We start from the raw sequence: 17,047 nt of genomic DNA, 5'->3' as shown, positions 1-17,047 counted from the left end.
CCTGGACGACTGTCAAAAATTCTAACTGACGCAAAAGAAGTGTTCCAGGAGGGACTCGGAACACTAAAACGCATAACAGCAATGATTATAATAGAGGAAAATGCAAGCCCAAAGTTTCTTAAGGCCAGACCAGTGCCTTATGCGATCAGACCAGCCGTCGAAGCAGAGCTGGAAGGGTTGGAACATTCACGAGTACTGTCCAAAGTAGACTGGAGTGAGTGGGCTACACCCATCGTTCCTGTAATGAAGAGGTCATTGAGTAATACGCCTGGGGAACCAAAGAAGGTCCGCATCTGTGGGGATTTTAAGGTGACAGTGAACCCAGTCCTTCACACGGTACAATATCCGCTTCCACGAATTGAGGATATTTTTGCCTCACTATCTGGAGGTAAACGCTTCAGCAAAATTGATCTAGCCCAGGCGTACTTGCAAATGGAGGAAGAAGAAGCCTCGAAACAATACCTCACGATCAACACTCATAAAGGTCTCTATCAATACAACCGGCTGGTGTTCGGGGTAGCATCGGCTCCGGCTATTTGGCAAAGGGCGATGAATCAAGTCCTGCAAGGGATTCCAGGGACCCAGTGTTATTTGGGCGACATCCTGGTCACGGGTGAAAATGACAGTGATCACCTCGCCAACTTGGAGAAGGTGCTCACCAGATTAAAGGAATATGGGCTCCGAGCTAATCGCCACAAGTGCGAGTTTTTCCAGAAGCAGATCTCATATTGTGGCCACGTCATCGATGAAGAGGGGTTACATAAGTCCCCTGAAAAGATTGAGGCATTAGTCAAGGCTCCAGCACCGGAAAATGTGTCACAACTGAGGTCGTTCCTCGGGCTGGTAAACTACTACCATTAGTTCTTACCAAATTTGTCCACGGTATTACACCCACTGAACACCCTACTGCAAACAGGGGTACCATGGAAGTGGAATGATGAACGTAGACGAGTTTTCCAGAAGTGTAAAGAATTGATCACATCAAAAGAGGTGTTGGCCCATTTCAACCCAGCACTACCAATTCGTTTGGCATGTGATGCATCACCCTATGGTATTGGAGCGGTGCTGTTGCACAAATTCCCAGACGGGTTGGAGAGGCCAGTAGCCTTTGCGTCTCGGTCACTAACCTCAGCCGAGCACAACTACGCCCAGATTGACAGGGAGGCCTTCAGCCTAGTATGGGGAGTAAAAAAATTCAACCACTATCTGCATGGGCAGAAGTTCACCTTGCTGACTGACCACCAACCACTTGTCTCCATCTTTAATCCTAAGAAGGGCGTTCCAGTGATGACTGCACAACGGTTACAAAGATGGTCCCTGTTTCTAGGGGCGAATCAATATGAAATAGAATATAAAGGCACGAAACAGCATGGAAACGCTGATGGGCTATCACGCCTGCCACTGCCTACTGTGGAGGAAGCACCAGCAGAGGACCCGATCGAGATATTTTATTCGTCAATAATTGAAAGATTGCCAGTAACGAACGCGGATATAGAGAAGGAGACCCGCAATGATCCGACACTGTCTCGGGTATATGATTTGACAGTGAGGGGATGGCCAACACATGGCGACTCACTGTTGCCAGCATTCTCATCCAGAAGAGAACAGCTGTTAGTCTTCCAGGGGACAGTGATGTGTGGATCCCGAGTGGTGATTCCACCCAAGTTAAGGGAGAGAGTGCTAAATGAGCTTCATGAAGGTCATCTGGGAGGGGTGAAAATGAAAAGCCTTGCTAGGGCTTATGTGTGGTGGCCGGGGATCGATCAACAAATCGAGGACCTAACCAAGAGCTGCTCAGGATGCCAGAAGTTCCAAAATGCACCACCACATGCCCCTCTACACCCATGGGAGTGGCCCTCCTCTCCATGGCAACGGGTGCACATTGATTTTGCTGGTCCATTCATGGACTCAATGTTCTTAATAGCAGTGGATGCTCACTCGAAATGGCCTGAGGTGATAAAAATTTCCTCAACCACTACAGAGAAAATGATTGCAGTCCTACAGACCATGTTTGCCAGGAACGGCTTGCCAGAGCAGATTTGCTCTGATAATGGACCACAGTTTATGTCCGAAGAGTTTTGGAAATTTATGAGAAGGAATGGGGTCAGGCATTACACATCCATCCCGTATCACCCAGCCACAAATGGATTGGCTGAGAGATTCGTACAAACCTTTAAAAAGGCGATGAAGGCCATGTGCAATGATGAAATTCCACTACAGCATAAGGTGGACAATTTCCTATTAGCCTACAGAAATGCGACACATGCAGTCACCAACCAGACCCCGGCCATGATGTTCTTTAACCGAAGGTTGAGATCTCGTCTGGATTTGCTCAGACCAAATGTGCGAAGAAATGTTGAGGATAAACAATTCCAGCACATCAATGAGAAGCCGACAAGGAGCTTCAATGTAGGACAACCAGTCTTGGCCCGTGACTACCGAACAGAGAAATGGCAACCCGGAACGATATGCACAAGGCAGGGACCATTAATGTACACAGTGGATGTTGGGGAGAACATTGTGAGACGCCACGTCGATCAGATCTTAGCGTCACAGGAACGAATCAACCCCATGTCTCGAGTACCTGGGGATGAACCCAACATACCGGTAGCATCTACCTCAGAACCAGTAGCAGTGGAAACCGATGAACTAACCGACGAAAAGGGGCCAGAATTGCCTCCGCACCAAGAACAAGAACCTCAGGAAAGGCGCTATCCCGAAAGGATCAGGAAGCCGCCCCAAAGACTGAATCTATATATGGACTATTGTTGTTTAATGTACATGTTAAAGTGTTAATTGTTATTTGAATATTATGGGTACTGCTAATCTAAAAGGGGAGGAATTTTAGTGTATGTACCTTTAAGAGAGAACTACTTTTACAGCTCCTGTATACTGTAGTACCGGCAGTGACCACACCTGTATATAAGCCTTGAGCATGCCTCTGTACTGCCAGTCTTGAGACTACCCTACTCCAGTAAATACCTGTTGATTGTTAAGTTACAGCATCCGTGTGGTTATTGAAAAAATCATACTCTCAGAATCACAGATCTAACATGCACCTCCCGAAACTCTGAAAAAGACTTTAAAAAAAACATCTAGCCAGGTTCCCTGGCTCGGGGGAATGTGATCGTGCCCCGCGACCTTGGCTCACATAGACAACATTTTGGAACGGTATCATACTTAAAACTTCTACTCTAATAATTAACACTACCGAATTGCAATATAAGATTAAAATTAACACATTCTAACTTAATCCTCTGTACACGTTACTTAAACAAAGCTATATACAAGCACCGCCCATCTCCGGGCAGCCAGCCTAATCCCTGTTTGGACTGTTGCAGGCTACTGCCTGCAGCGAAGCTGGACTGATCCCAACTTCTGGTCCCTCGCAGCTTATGGCTGCGGGTTGGGGACTTCTGTCTTTTGGCTTCTCCCTGACTCGGGAGACCGCCCTATTCCACTGGAAAGCTGGTGACCATACTTTCTTGGGCTGGGGTACCCGAAGAGACCTCCTAGGGAAGCGTCGCTGGTGGGGCTACCCTGGCGAGCGGACCCTTAGCTCGGGTCACACTCCTTGCTGGCTGGGGACCTTCTCCCTTGGGTCCCTCCCTTCCCAAACCTGGGCTGGGGACAGGCAATCCCTTGCCACCGGCTGCCGGTGGCTGGGAGTCTTCCCCTACAGGTCTAAAACCTGGTTCAGGCTCCTCCCTGGAGTCCCATAAGAGAGGGGGAATCGCTTGGGCCAAGTGCTGGGGATCTTCTCCTCTCACGCCGCGACTGTGCCTGTGTGTGCAGTCTGTGTGAGAGTACACGCTGCAGGCTGAGGATTTCTATTCTCAGGTTCAATCCCAGCTGCCCGTTTCCCTGCCTCCGGCTTTAACAACTGCATTGTTTAATATAACTGGCAGCCTGCCAGTAACCCTGTTCTAAATCTTTTTCCCTTACCAGGGCGGCCTTAAAGGCGGAATCTTGGGCTTGGACCTGCTTTTGGTCCAGGGCCAAAACTATCCCCTGTGTGCCTCCCTTGTCCCGGATTGCTGCTACCGGGCCTGCTCTACTGGGGTCCGAGAACTCTCCTTCCCTGTCCCCCTGCTTAAACAACTTACACTGGTCATGAATGGCTCCTCCCCTAACACAAGCCACAGCGCCTGCCTGTGCAGCCTGTGAGCTTGTACCCGCTGCGGGCTGAGGATTTCTGACCTCAGGTTCAATCCCAGCTGCCCGTTTCCCTGTGGGTCCCATTAAGTTAACTGGGACCTTGTTAGACCGGAGTGAATTGGTCAGGTCTTCTGAGTGGACCACCATGCTGGAAGCTCCAGTATCCACTGAATATCTCCCCTGCACCATCTTCACCCCATCTTATCGTAGGGCCTGCTCCCCTCAGCATTTTTGCGGGGACACAGGTCGACAGGCTGCGCTGGCTCTAGTGATTGCTGGGAGTGGGATGGGACAGACGGGGTCAAAGCACCGGTGGTGGCTGCTGCTCTCCCCTGGCCAGTCAGAAGAGACCGTAGGGACTGTAAAAATGACTCGATCGCAGCAGGAGGGATATCTGGCCCTGCCTTTTGGGCTGGGGCTGTGGGATCCTTTCCCTTGTTATCCTTCCAGGGATTCTTACAGTCTTTTCTCCAGTGACCGTCTTTCCTGCACCCATAGCAATTTAACCTAGCCTGGGAGGGACGGTTCTCCTCCTGGTGCCACTCTTCCTTACTCTGGCTCCCAGGTTTAACCTCATGGTCTTTTCCCTTGGGTTGGGGCACCTCGATACACCTCATGTTTCTAAAGGCTACTGTGAGCCGACAGATCACCGCTTCTTCGGTGGTCTGGGGGTTTTGGGGGTCAAACCAAGCCGTGACCTGGGCTTGGATCTGGGGTAGGCTTTTTATCATAAGACAACGGAGCCAGTGAGTCAATTGGACTGGGTTCAGTGCTGCCCGCCCAGGCATTCCCAGGCATGCGCTCTGGTAGACTGGCTACAGCCTGTCTGCGAACGCCTGCGGGGACTGCCCTCTGAGCTGCACCGTTCTTTCTACCCGGGTGAACGGACTACCGTCATTGAGTCCCATGGCCTCCAATATCTCATTCTTCAGATCCTCATAATCCTTCTGCCCCCTTTTGCACTCGCCAGATAGGGCCTGGAGGAGATCGCCTCCGAGGGAAAACAGCAGCATTTTTGCTTGCTCTGCGCCATCGCAGTCATTAACACAAGCTGCCTGTTCTATCTCCCTGAAGTGCAGTGAGGGGTCTCCCTTTTTAGCGAGCTTGGGGATGTGGCTAACCATGTCCCTGAGCTGGTGGGTGCCATACGGCACCACAAACTGATTCTGGATGGCCCCTGGGTCATCTTCATCAACGGGCGGACCGTACCTCCGTTGTCGGAGGTGGTACACTGATCCTGGTCCCGGCCTATCTAGCGGGGCCTGCTGTGCTTCCTCTACCACCTCATCCTCCACCCCCCTTTGCTGCCAGAGCTCCTGAAAGCTCGGAGCTGTGGGTGGCGGTTGTGGGACCTCTGATTCCCTAACCAACCTTGTTCTGGGTGTTGCCTGTGGGACGGTTCTATTTGGGTTGCCGGTAAAGTCCGACTGACCTGTCTTCAGGCTGATAAGACATATCATCCCCTTTGCCCTCTTTAAAGCCATATTCAAGCTTTCTATCTCTTCCCTACAGGGGCCATGTTCTGCTTCCTCAAACCCTTGGTCACAGGCCAGCTTATACGGTGCCTTTACCTCCCTAACCTTTTCCTCCTGCTCTTTTACTTCTTGTATGAGGCGGGCATTCTCCTTCCGCACCCTCATCTCATTGCTCTTAGCCTCTGCAACTAGGCACTTCAGGTACTCTAATTCGTACTTCGTGTGGCTTTTGCCCTCGCTAAGCTGGTCCAACAGGCACTCTATCTTGGCCTGGTATTCTTCAATCTCCATTTCCCTATCCCAACTCTCTGCTTTAACTTCCCAAAGCTTGCGGGAACCTAATCACAAACCAATCAGTGGGATAAAAAGAAAACCAATAACTGCTGCTCTCTCCAGACCCAGACCACCGTCTGCTACATCGCATACTGTTGCCGACAGTCCTGCCGTGGTCGCCATTTTGTAGCAATTATAGGGGGTGTTTTTGGTGTAATGGGGTTATTGTCTCTGGCCAGTCAGAAGTATCTGAGCTGCTTCAGAGCCCGGTGCAGTTTCGAATTGCTCCCCTTTCTGGTTCTGACCACCGGACTTATTTCAGTAGTGAGGTAGACAAAACGAGACTCATGGTTGGGTGTAAAGAAGACCAGTATTTATTGAAATAAAGAATAAATTGCTGTACAGTGAAAATAATAGTGAATACAGCACACCTATACTTAATACAGCACACCTTTGCTTAATACAGCTCACCTTTACTTAATACAGCGTACTTTTACTTAATACAGCACACTTTTACTTAATACAGCATACTTTTACTTAATACAGCACACTTTTACTTAATACAGTGTACTTTTACTTAATACAGCACACTTTTGCTTAATGGGAGGAGAAACGGACACATTGAGGGGAAATTGACTAAAATTACTATTTAACGAAATCCCCCTTTAATTCCCACCCCTAATACCTATCTAGGTTGCCTTGTAAAGGGCCAGAAGGTTTTATGCTCACCAGTGAATGCCTGCTCCGTGCCCCTGCGGTCTGTCTTAGATTCTTCACCGCCCCGAAGTAGAGATACCCCAGTAATTCAAAAGTAACTGCTGGTATTCCACTTCTTTGGGCGGGCTGTTGGGCTGTTCCCCTTGTAGGCAGGGCACGGAGGCGAGGTGTCAGAGAGAGAGAGAATGGCTTCCTGAGGGGCTATCTTTATACCCCATTGGGAGCCGTTGTCTTCGCGCCCAAATCTGGATGTATCTGGGCTATACAAAAGGGACTGAACTGTCCCCATTGAATGTAATGGGTTTGAATGTGTTAACCATTCATTTTAACTAATTTGCGACCAGTTTGAAATGTCCCACTGAATCCTTAAGTGTTCAGTCAACAGCACTCAAGTGGTTTGTAAACAATCCATTGTCCTGCGGTCACTGCCCAACTGCCACTGATTGATAGCTTTAAGTACTTAAGCCCTTGAGTCAACATTGTAGAGGGCCTATAAACAAACAACCGTTTATCCTGTGAGTGAAACTTCCTAAACTGCAGTTGATTGACAGTTTCAAGTACTTCAACATATTCACACAGGCTGGTGTTTTCAAATCCTTTTTTTCAGCCAGCGATGGGAGATATTCTGGCAGGCTGTCTTTGTCTTCTGCCATGAGGCCTGACAGCCATTTTGATACCCTGGGTTTTTAAGGTATATTCCACCCAGGTTTTCTTTAATCAAAAAAATAATCTTCGGGGGCTGTAGAAATTTTCCGAAACTCTTGCGAACCTTACACTGGTTTGCGATTTGAGGCTTTGTCCAAACCGATTTTCTGTTATACTCCACATGCGCTTTAAGTCAAGCTAACTGCGTTTCCAAGGAACGGATCTGATGGAGACCAGTAAGTGTACAGATATCATGGTAAAGAGAGCGAGAGAGAGACCCCAGTAGATCTCCCCCAGAAAGAGGAATTGAAAAGCTTAATAAGCATTCAGATACTGATGGAGACCATGGAAAGCACCAGAGGGCAGATATTTTCCCAATGAAGGGATTGAGAAACATCAGTCAATTCACAGATAGCTCCATTTGCGAGATTCAGGATTATGTGGAATATCAGATAAATAAAATTCCATTTTAATTATTCCAGATGTAGTAGGATATGTCCTGTCTGCAAAGCTCTCTGACCTTGCAATCTCTACAAGAATTGAATAGCTCTTTTCTACTTGAGCCTATAAACATCCAACTCTGCCTGCCAATTATTTGACACAGGAACATAGCCGAGATAATCGAAACAGACCTCATGCTGATATCCAGTTGTTAACGGCCTCTTATCTTTTATTATTACTAGAGAACAGTAGCAGTGACCAGCGCCAGGCCTGCATGAAGCATGAGCTGTATGTCAGTTTTCGTGATCTGGGATGGCAGGTAACTCCAGAGCTTAAAAAACTCTAAAAGCATTTTTGTTTCTTGTCCAAAATAATTTCAGAAGAGAAGATTCCAACTTACGTGGGATTTTTTATTGATTATTATTTCACAATTGCCTTTTAGCCAGAACAGCTCTAAGAATACTTCCATAACCTGTGTTTCAGGGAACTAATTCATCTTCCATTGGGGTTAGCCAAATGTCCCCTTGTGAGGCACGAATTTAAAGCTGTTCCACTCTCACATACCCATGGCAGCTGTGGATTCTCATTGAGATTAATCAGCATTCCAACCATTTCCAGTTGAGATGGGCTTTATTGTGTGAATATGCAGATTAATCTTAGCATGGGGCATTACCCGAGTTAGGATTCTGCAACTTTGGAACCCCATTCAGATTCCTGCACCCAGTATCCAACTGCAGTAGTCAGCTTAGCTCTATTGGTAGCACTTTTACTGAGTTAGAAGGTTGTATGTTCAGGTGCCACTTCAGCACATAAAGACTCCAGTGCAGTTCTGAGGGAGAGCTGCATCATCTGAGATGCTGTCTTTCAGATAAGATATTAAACTGAGAAACAGGTCTGATGGCCCTCAGGACTCTGCAATTGTGGGGAACCGATTTGGTATTTTCTAACCACTGTTCCCCAGGTAATGTGTTTGAAAGAAAACCTGTAAAATCTATTTAAAAATGTGGAAAGAAAATGTCCTGTAGAATCAATGTCTGAAAATTTGAAACTGAATGTTACAGTGATCTTAGAAGTGATTCCAGTAAATCAATAATAAACTGTGCTTCAACCTGGAGGGCATGGGATTGGTGGAACCCCCATTAATATAATACCTTAGGTACCAGCAACATAAGTGCAACGTCCTTAACCATTGTATAAGACCAGTGAGGCAGACTGGTGGGGTTGTCAATTGCTATATATTGAAGGAGGGGAGATCACTGCTTCATAGCTGACACCACATACTGCAATTCTTCCCACTACTTCGATTAAAGCATGCAGAAGCATACCAAGTTTATTCTTTATTAAAAAAGGCATAATTTTAATATTGATATACTTTATAGCTATCCAATTACACTGCTGAGTAAATCTAAACTTTTGTGGGACCAGGTTAGACACTAGAGCCTAAATTTTCTGATTTGTATATTATTTTGTGTCTGACTGTAATCTGTTTAAATAAATGAGTTACTGTTGGTGCTGATAGGAAAATCAATGTTTAACTTTCCATCTCTGGGACCTGATTTCAAATCCAACTCAGACTGATGGGATGAAGGTCTTTTCCATCTGCTGGCTGTGAGGGTCTCATGTGACTCAGCTTGGATTGAGTCTCAATCCAGTTCTTCGTGGTCATGGGTTCATGGCCCAAAGCTGACCCTAATTGGCTGTCTCACTTGGAGAGGCCACATGATGTCTGGCCGGTGTGCAAAATGGGCAATTGTCACAGTGGTGCAATAAGAGTGATCATCTGAGTTGGGGCTGAGACACGATTTTAGGGCTAAGTAGAGGGAGCCTTTCTTTACATCTGACCTAGGAGTGCTTGAAGCTGACTGCATGAAATGGAGTGTTCCATTCCCCAACAAAAACATCCGTCACCTTGATAAGCACAAAGTTCACAGAAAAATCAATCTTTTGTGACACCTGAAGGAGTTCTGTGCCTCTCAAAATTGCTGTGGAAGTTGTCATAATTACAAATGTCAGACCTGAACTCTGGTCTGACATCATTCATCCTTTCCTTTGAACTATTGCAGTTTTTTCCTTTTCTCTTGTGCACTATTAAATTGATATTTAAAGTGAAGTATATTTTTTTATAAATATGGTTGCGGTGCAGTTCTTGGAAAGACGTACCCTGAGTAGAACCATAGTTATTCATTGACAGTGATATCCAGAAGCTCTGTTCTGAATGTGTGTCCTTTTCCTCTCCTTCTTGAAGGACTGGATCATAGCTCCCGAGGGATATGCTGCATACTATTGTGAGGGAGAATGCTCGTTCCCACTGAACTCATACATGAATGCTACAAATCATGCCATTGTTCAAACTCTGGTAAGTACTGTATAACAAGTGTAAGTCACAGGAGGAAACAAAGTGACATCTTACAATATATGCAAAATCAAAGTCTGAAAATTTGAAACAGTGACTCCAATAAGTCAATAATAATATATTTGTGCCCTCACATTTTTAAAAAGATGGCGACATCAAACATGATCTCTTTATCTTCAGGCCATAAAGTGTGAGGCTGTGGAATACACTAGCAGAGTTAGTGATTGAAGCAGAGACCATGTCAACATTTAAGAATAGGTTTGATAGGCGGTTGAAAGAAAGGAGGATAAAGGGAGATGGGAACAGGGTGGGCACATGGGGTTAGGATACTGCTTGTGTGGAGGATAAATACCAACACGGACTGGTTGGGCCAAACGGTCTGCTTCCATGGCGTAAATTCAGTGCAATTCCATGCGAGTTCTTATCTGTTTCTTTGAACTGGAGATAGATACAGGGAATGAAATTGGTCTTTGGCGGTGGCACAAAACAGGTGATAGCAAATCAGCAGCCCGTTTTACTCCCCGCCTGAATTTAGTTTCCATTGACTTCAAAGGAAAATAAAATCGGGCGGAGTGTAATCCGGCTTCCGACTCAATTTCGAACATTTTGCACTACCGCTAAAAACTAATTTCACCCCCACATTGTCAAAATTTCTTCACTGCACCTAACTAATGCCACATTATTGATGAAGGCAAGCTAGAGGGAACACTGAGCTACATCTCAACTGTGACACATTATCAGTGGTGTAAGCCGCCGGAAGCTATGAGCTGTATCTCACTTGTGCCACACCATTACTGAGGCAGGCTACAGGGAGTTCTGTGCCATGTCTCACCATTGCTTGAGCGTACCACAGAGAGAGAACTGTGAGCTACACCTTATCTGTGCCCTGCTGGGGCAGGGATTGGTTATGACAATTAGGAGTTGGAAGTTTGATTAGCTTTGTATACACACAGATATCAGAAAGCTCCTTTGCTCACTTAGTGGGGGGACGGGTTGGGGGTGGGAATGAGTTGCAGTGTGGTACTGAGCCCTAAGACCAGGTTTAGTCTGTGCTGAGTTAGCTGGCCTCAGCCAGTAGTTGGGTGCAATAGTTGGCCTCAGTGCCCCATGGCTGGGGAGACTTTGCACTGCTAATCACTATCCAGTGAGCCCCGTTGGAAAATTTGTGTACATAGACGCTGGGTGAGAGTGGAATGAGGTTTGGCTGTGATACACTCACAAACAAATAGCCGCCCAACACTCACTGTCTAGGCCCTCACTTGGGTAACGTACTGGAGGTCAGCTGCTGACAGATGAACCGTATCTCAAGAGTCAGTGGCTTCAGGAGAGGAGGCAGAAACTTGTGTGGTAAGTGGAAGACCAGTATCTCATCTCATCTTGAAACATGTTCCCCTACACTGAGCTTTTTGTTTAAGGCTATGTGTGTGTAAGTGGACTCTGCCTATGGTTAGCTGTATTATAAGTTTCTTTGGTGTACCTGCTAAAGAAAATTATTCTCTCTTAATTTTACATTCAGGTTCATTTAATAAACCCAGAGAATGTCCCGAAGCCATGCTGTGCTCCCACACAGCTCAACGCCATATCCGTGCTTTACTTTGACGACAGCTCAAACGTCATCCTAAAAAAATACAGGAATATGGTGGTCAGAGCGTGTGGGTGTCATTAGCACCAGAGAGAGCAACCTGTATCTGATGGGTGTTGGAAACACTACCAGTTGTGGATCCCTCGCGATAAGTCAACGTGCCTAATGGTCTGAGGTGGTTTAAAGGAAAATCTAATTGTAAATTGAGAATTTTTAATGATCTTTATTTTTTAAGGTTGACTGTACATTGACTCCTTCTGTACTAAGAGCAAGAGTGGCATCAAAGGCTTTGAATTAGAATCGCCTCTTTAAAATTTGGGTTGTCCAACCTTTTAAAAGATAATGATGGCAGATTAACTCATTAAGTGTGAATACAAAGATTTTGCAATTTGTAGCAGGGAGAGGACATTTCCCGACAATTGATTTATTCCCCTCGAGTTAATTAATCAGAATGAGCAGGAGAAAATCCATACACAACGCCTGAGGTACGATATAACTGGATATTTCTGGGTTAAAACTCAACTGTGACCCATAATCTCACTGGAAGCTCAACAGTTGATTGACAGACTTCATGAAAAATTCTAGAAATACGGTGAAAAAATAACTTTGCCACAAAATGAAATACATTTACAGTGGCAGTGCAGGAATGTTTTTTCATGCCAGGGATACAGAAACCAGCAATTGTCGTGAATATTAGATTTGTAGAAAATAAAACTCTATGGTGAGGTACTAAATTTAGGGACTGAGAAGGAGGACAGTTTGATCCCCAGTCTGTGCCGAATTAACTGATGTTAATCAGAGTGGTGATGTGGCACTACACTTGGCCTCAGTACCTTCTGGAGAGGTGGGGGGATAGCAGCCAGGACGCTCATTGGTGAATTCTGCCCAATGATCCCTGCTGGATAGTGTGCAAGTATGGACATCAGCTGAGGATCTGAGTTATGATATCCCCCATGGTCAAATGGCCTGCAGACATTTACTATTTTGATTCATATATCAAGAATGGTCATTTGTCTTTGGTACTGGATCAGCCTGTGCAGCAAGAGTCAGCGGGCAGATGGGGGCCATTTCCAACCTCGCAGTTTGTGCGGTAACCTGGCAGAGCAGATCTACCTCTGGATTGCGATGACTCAGCCATCTTAACGCCCAGGGCTGAAAATGACACTCAGCACCTTCAGAAGCTTAGTAGCGAAAACTGAAAAAATAAACACATATAAAAGTTGATGTTTGGCAGCTTAGTGAAAGTTAAATGGCAGCACTGCAACTGAGAGGCTTTGACTGGAGACATTTATATGCAGGTTTCTTCCATTACTTGCAGTGTAATCCTGGAGTACTGTGCACAGTTCTGCTCTCCGTATTATAAAAAGGATATAGAGGCACTGGAGAAAATGTGAAAAAGATTCACTAGGATGGTACCAGAACTGAGAGGAAAGGCTGAACAGGCTGGGGCTCTTTTCTATAGAAAAGAGAAGGCTGAGGGGTGACCTAAAAAGAGGTCTTTAAAAATTACGAAGGGGTTTGATAGGGTAGACGTAGAGAAAATGTTTCCACTTGTGGGGAGACCAAAACTAGGGGCCATAAATATAAGATAGTCACTAATAAATCCAAAAGGGAATTCAGGCGAAACTTCTTTATGTGGAACTTGCTATGACAAGGAATAGTTGAGGCGAATAGCATAGATGCATTTAAGGGGAAGCTAGATAAACAAATGAGAAAGAAAGGAGTAGAAGGATATGATGATCGGGATAGATGAAGTAAGGTGGGAGGAGGCTCATGTGGAGCATAAACACCAGCACAGACCAGTTGGGCCAAATGGCCTGTTTTTGTGCCGTACATTCTATGTAATTGGAAACGCAAGTGTAAAAGTCATGTTTAGGATTAACTACAAATGAAGAGCAAAGCAAGTCTCCCCCTTCCCCCCACCCTTCCCAATGAGTTGCAGTCCAGAAGCCCTGAGTTGTATTATTGCTCTCCCCTTCCAGAAAGTTCACACATAACAATCTATCCAATGCAGATTTACATATCCAATCAATATTCAAAACAAAAAACTATTCTGTACCTGATTGCCTCGGATAATCTGAACCTTATTCTTTACTTCTGATTACCAACAACAAAACAACAATTTGCATTTATGCAGCACCTTTAACACAGTAAAATGTCCTGAGGCACTTCACAGGAACATTATCAAATAAAATTTGACACCGAACCACATCAGGAAATAGTAGGACAGATGACTAAAAGCTTGGTCAAAGAAGTAGGTTTTAAGGAGTGTCTTAAAGGAGGAGAAAGAAGTAGAGAGGCTGCCGATGGTGAAGTGATTAAAGTAGGGGATGCGCAAGAGACTAGAACTGGAGGAGCGGAGAGATCTTGGAGGGTTATAGGGCTGGAGGTTACAGAGATAGGGAGGGGCGAGGCATTGAGGGATTTGAAAACCAGGATGAGAATTTTAAGATTGAGGCCCTGCGGGATTGGGATAATCTGATCCTGTTCTTTACCCCTGATTACCTGGGATAATCGGAACCTGTTCTTTACTCCTAATTACCTGGGATAATCTGAACATGTTTATACCCTGATTACCTGGGTTAATCTAAACCTGCTCTTTACCCTGAATAGGGATTTACACCGAAGTTACGAGCAGGAAAAGCCCAGTGACAATATTCCTTCAATTAGATCACGATGGGACTGAGCTGTGGATTAGCTTTTCATGTTGTGTACAAACCCCAGCTCACACAGCTCTTCAGAAATCACCTACATTCTAAACCTTTCAGATCTTCAATTTTGCAGTGAATCAGGAAAAAGCGCTGCCAAGTTAAATCTCACTCGGCTTTGTATTACTCTGTTTCTTGCAGCATGCCACCTGCATGTTTCTCACCATTAACCTGGCCTGTTCTCAGTAATGCCTGATACTGTAATCACCTCTCTCCATTATCTGGACATGTTTTAAATAAAATGCAATGTTGTAATTAGCTCTCTCTCCATTCTAAGTAGCTCATTTCACAGTAATTGTATCTCTCTTGCTATTACACAGGCCTGTTCTGAATAATGCAATCATCCAATCTTCATGAATACTTTTTTTTAATATAAACATTTCTTTAATTCAAGGTCTGTATCTTGAGTAACATTTTTCAGGTACTGTTTTCCATTTCTGACTCACCTTGTTCAGTAATCTCTCACAGATCAGGAAGTCCCTGCTATTTCCTTGCAGCCTTGTAGGTGTTGCATACCTTGGGCCGTACACTTACTGACTGGGAACTGCTTGACCAATTTAATTTAAAAACAAATTTGTACATTTTCCCTAAACAGCGTTAGGGAATTTCACAGAAACCCATGAGTGATTATATATTACTGTAGCTTGTTTGTCAGTGTATACAGGCTGGGGTCCCCAGTGGAACTGGAAATTTAGGTAATTCACTTAGCGTAGCCACCCCATGCCTCTTTTCCAAAGGAGGATTGTGTTTTAAGGATGCACGTGCCTTTATGTAGATGGGTTGTCAACACGTGTGTTTGTCCATGTCTACGCAGGCCTGTGCAGGTGTGTGTCCCCATGCATGCACATTGGTGGATGTTAGTTGTTGTGTATGCATGCATGTGTATGTGAGCAGGCAAGCCATTTTAGGACTCAGATTTAATGAAACATCATGTCCCTATGCATAAAAGGCCTTATGGGGAGAAACAGCCTGAGGCTTTGTTAAATTACATTCTCAGTTTGTGACCTTACTTGAGGGAGAATGTTAGATTTGGTAAGTTCCAAATTATAGACAGTTTTTTGATTGGGATTCATGGCAACTGAATCTCACCTGGCTAAGAAAGGAGACAGCTGGTGGGCTTCTGACAGTGAAAGGCCCACCACACTGGATGTAACTCAGTACAGGATGTCATAATTGTGTATTCAACCCCTTCCTCCCATCACACTTTTCACTTTTCAGGAGATTGACAGATATGGTACGTACTCCATACACACATTCTGTCATTATATCTCACTCAGGATGGTCTCTCACTGCAGCCTAGAGTAGCAATTTAATAAAACTGTATAAGAATTTTACAGACGTACAGATGTCAAGAGCCAGTGATTATAAAACAAATTACAACTCCAAATAAGAAAACAATCAAACATTTAACAGTCAATGATTAAATTACGAATGGATTTTAATATCAATTATTAAGATACCCCTAGCGTCAACCTGGAATATTTGGTGATGTTATTCCAGATGATAAGCAAGCATAAAGATCAGACTCAGCCAGCACTCAAGTGAAGCACTATGACTTTGGAGTGCTGTTCTCCCCTTTGTCCTGTACTAGTGTGCTGCCTGATCCGTTGGATAGCCAAAATGAACAACCTTTTGTGTTGCCTTTAACGACCTCTCAATACAACATCTGGTCCCGCTTGGAGGATCAGACATCTACATCCTCCTTTATATTATTGCATGGTATTAGTGGCAGGAGTACCAGACATCTGCAACCATAGCAGATTTATCACTATGAAATATAAAAGCCTCTATGGTTGGCTAAGGGGTAGTGAGGCTGGACGGCATGCTGTTACTCAAGGTTCTTTGTTTAAGAATGTACACATGAAGCTGATTTTAACTTAATTCAGTGTGTGGTACAAACAATCTAGCCCACCATCTTCATCTGTTTCTAGTTAAAATGTAGCTTGTGTAGTTCAAATTAAAGGGATAATGTGGCCTATATTTTGGTTTTAGTCCAATATAAGTTCATTTTAAAATTCTTTCTTGACTAAAGCCACCAAATCATTAAATGCCCCTGAATTTCCTGACTTGCAGTAACTCTGTTCACATTAAGAGAATCTAAGAAAGCAGATGCTTTTACTTGAGACTAAATAGTTTTGGTTGCCGTGTAATGTCCAGGCTGTGTGTGTGTACAATATTTTATGTAAATAGTTTTTCACAGAACAAAAAAAAATTATTTATTTCTTTAGTGGTTTCAAATTCTTCCTTGTGACCCATACCAAGATGGGAACCTTTGTATTCTGGATAAAAATCTTTTCTTATTTAAAACCATATTTATTATAAAAGGGTTTGGCAGAATGTATATACACAATACTGTTTCATCCTGCAATAAAGTAAATTTTGAACATTTTTTTTGGTTTCTAAATAAAATGGTTTGTAAAAATTAGATGAATAAACAAGTACTACTCCAAAAATGTATGTGTCTGTTTTTGTTTTATTTACAATGTGTTGGGTATATGTAGGTCATGAATAAATTAAGGCTCAAAGACTGCACCTTTAGGCTTCTTAGACTTTACATAACCGTAACTCAATAGGGTGAATGCTGTACTCATTGAAGGAGAAGGTAACTGAGAAAATGAAATCTTTGGTAGGCACCAACCAATACAGTCTATTACAGGCAGATACTAACCCAAGAGTCTATCACAGTTAGACACTA

General features: G+C 44.4%; 1 protein-coding gene across 1 annotated transcript in view; it reads left to right on the top strand.

Moving 5' to 3' along the window:
* LOC147108494 (bone morphogenetic protein 7-like) overlaps nucleotides 1-16,788 on the top strand; it is a 107,442-nt gene extending 90,654 nt beyond the window's left edge. The window contains 3 exon segments of the mRNA XM_086004276.1: nucleotides 7,962-8,028; nucleotides 9,955-10,065; nucleotides 11,579-16,788. Coding sequence (XP_085860402.1) covers nucleotides 7,962-8,028; nucleotides 9,955-10,065; nucleotides 11,579-11,728 — 328 coding nt within the window. The 3' untranslated portion in view covers nucleotides 11,729-16,788.
* The last annotated feature ends 259 nt before the right edge of the window (nucleotides 16,789-17,047 follow it).

The sequence above is a fragment of the Somniosus microcephalus genome, chromosome 13 (assembly GCF_052327205.1).
Source record: "Somniosus microcephalus isolate GS21.2 chromosome 13, FLI_Smic_1.0, whole genome shotgun sequence".
NCBI lineage: Eukaryota > Metazoa > Chordata > Chondrichthyes > Squaliformes > Somniosidae > Somniosus > Somniosus microcephalus.
Note: the sequence above shows the minus strand (reverse complement) of the source record. Positions and strands in the feature narration are given on the sequence as shown.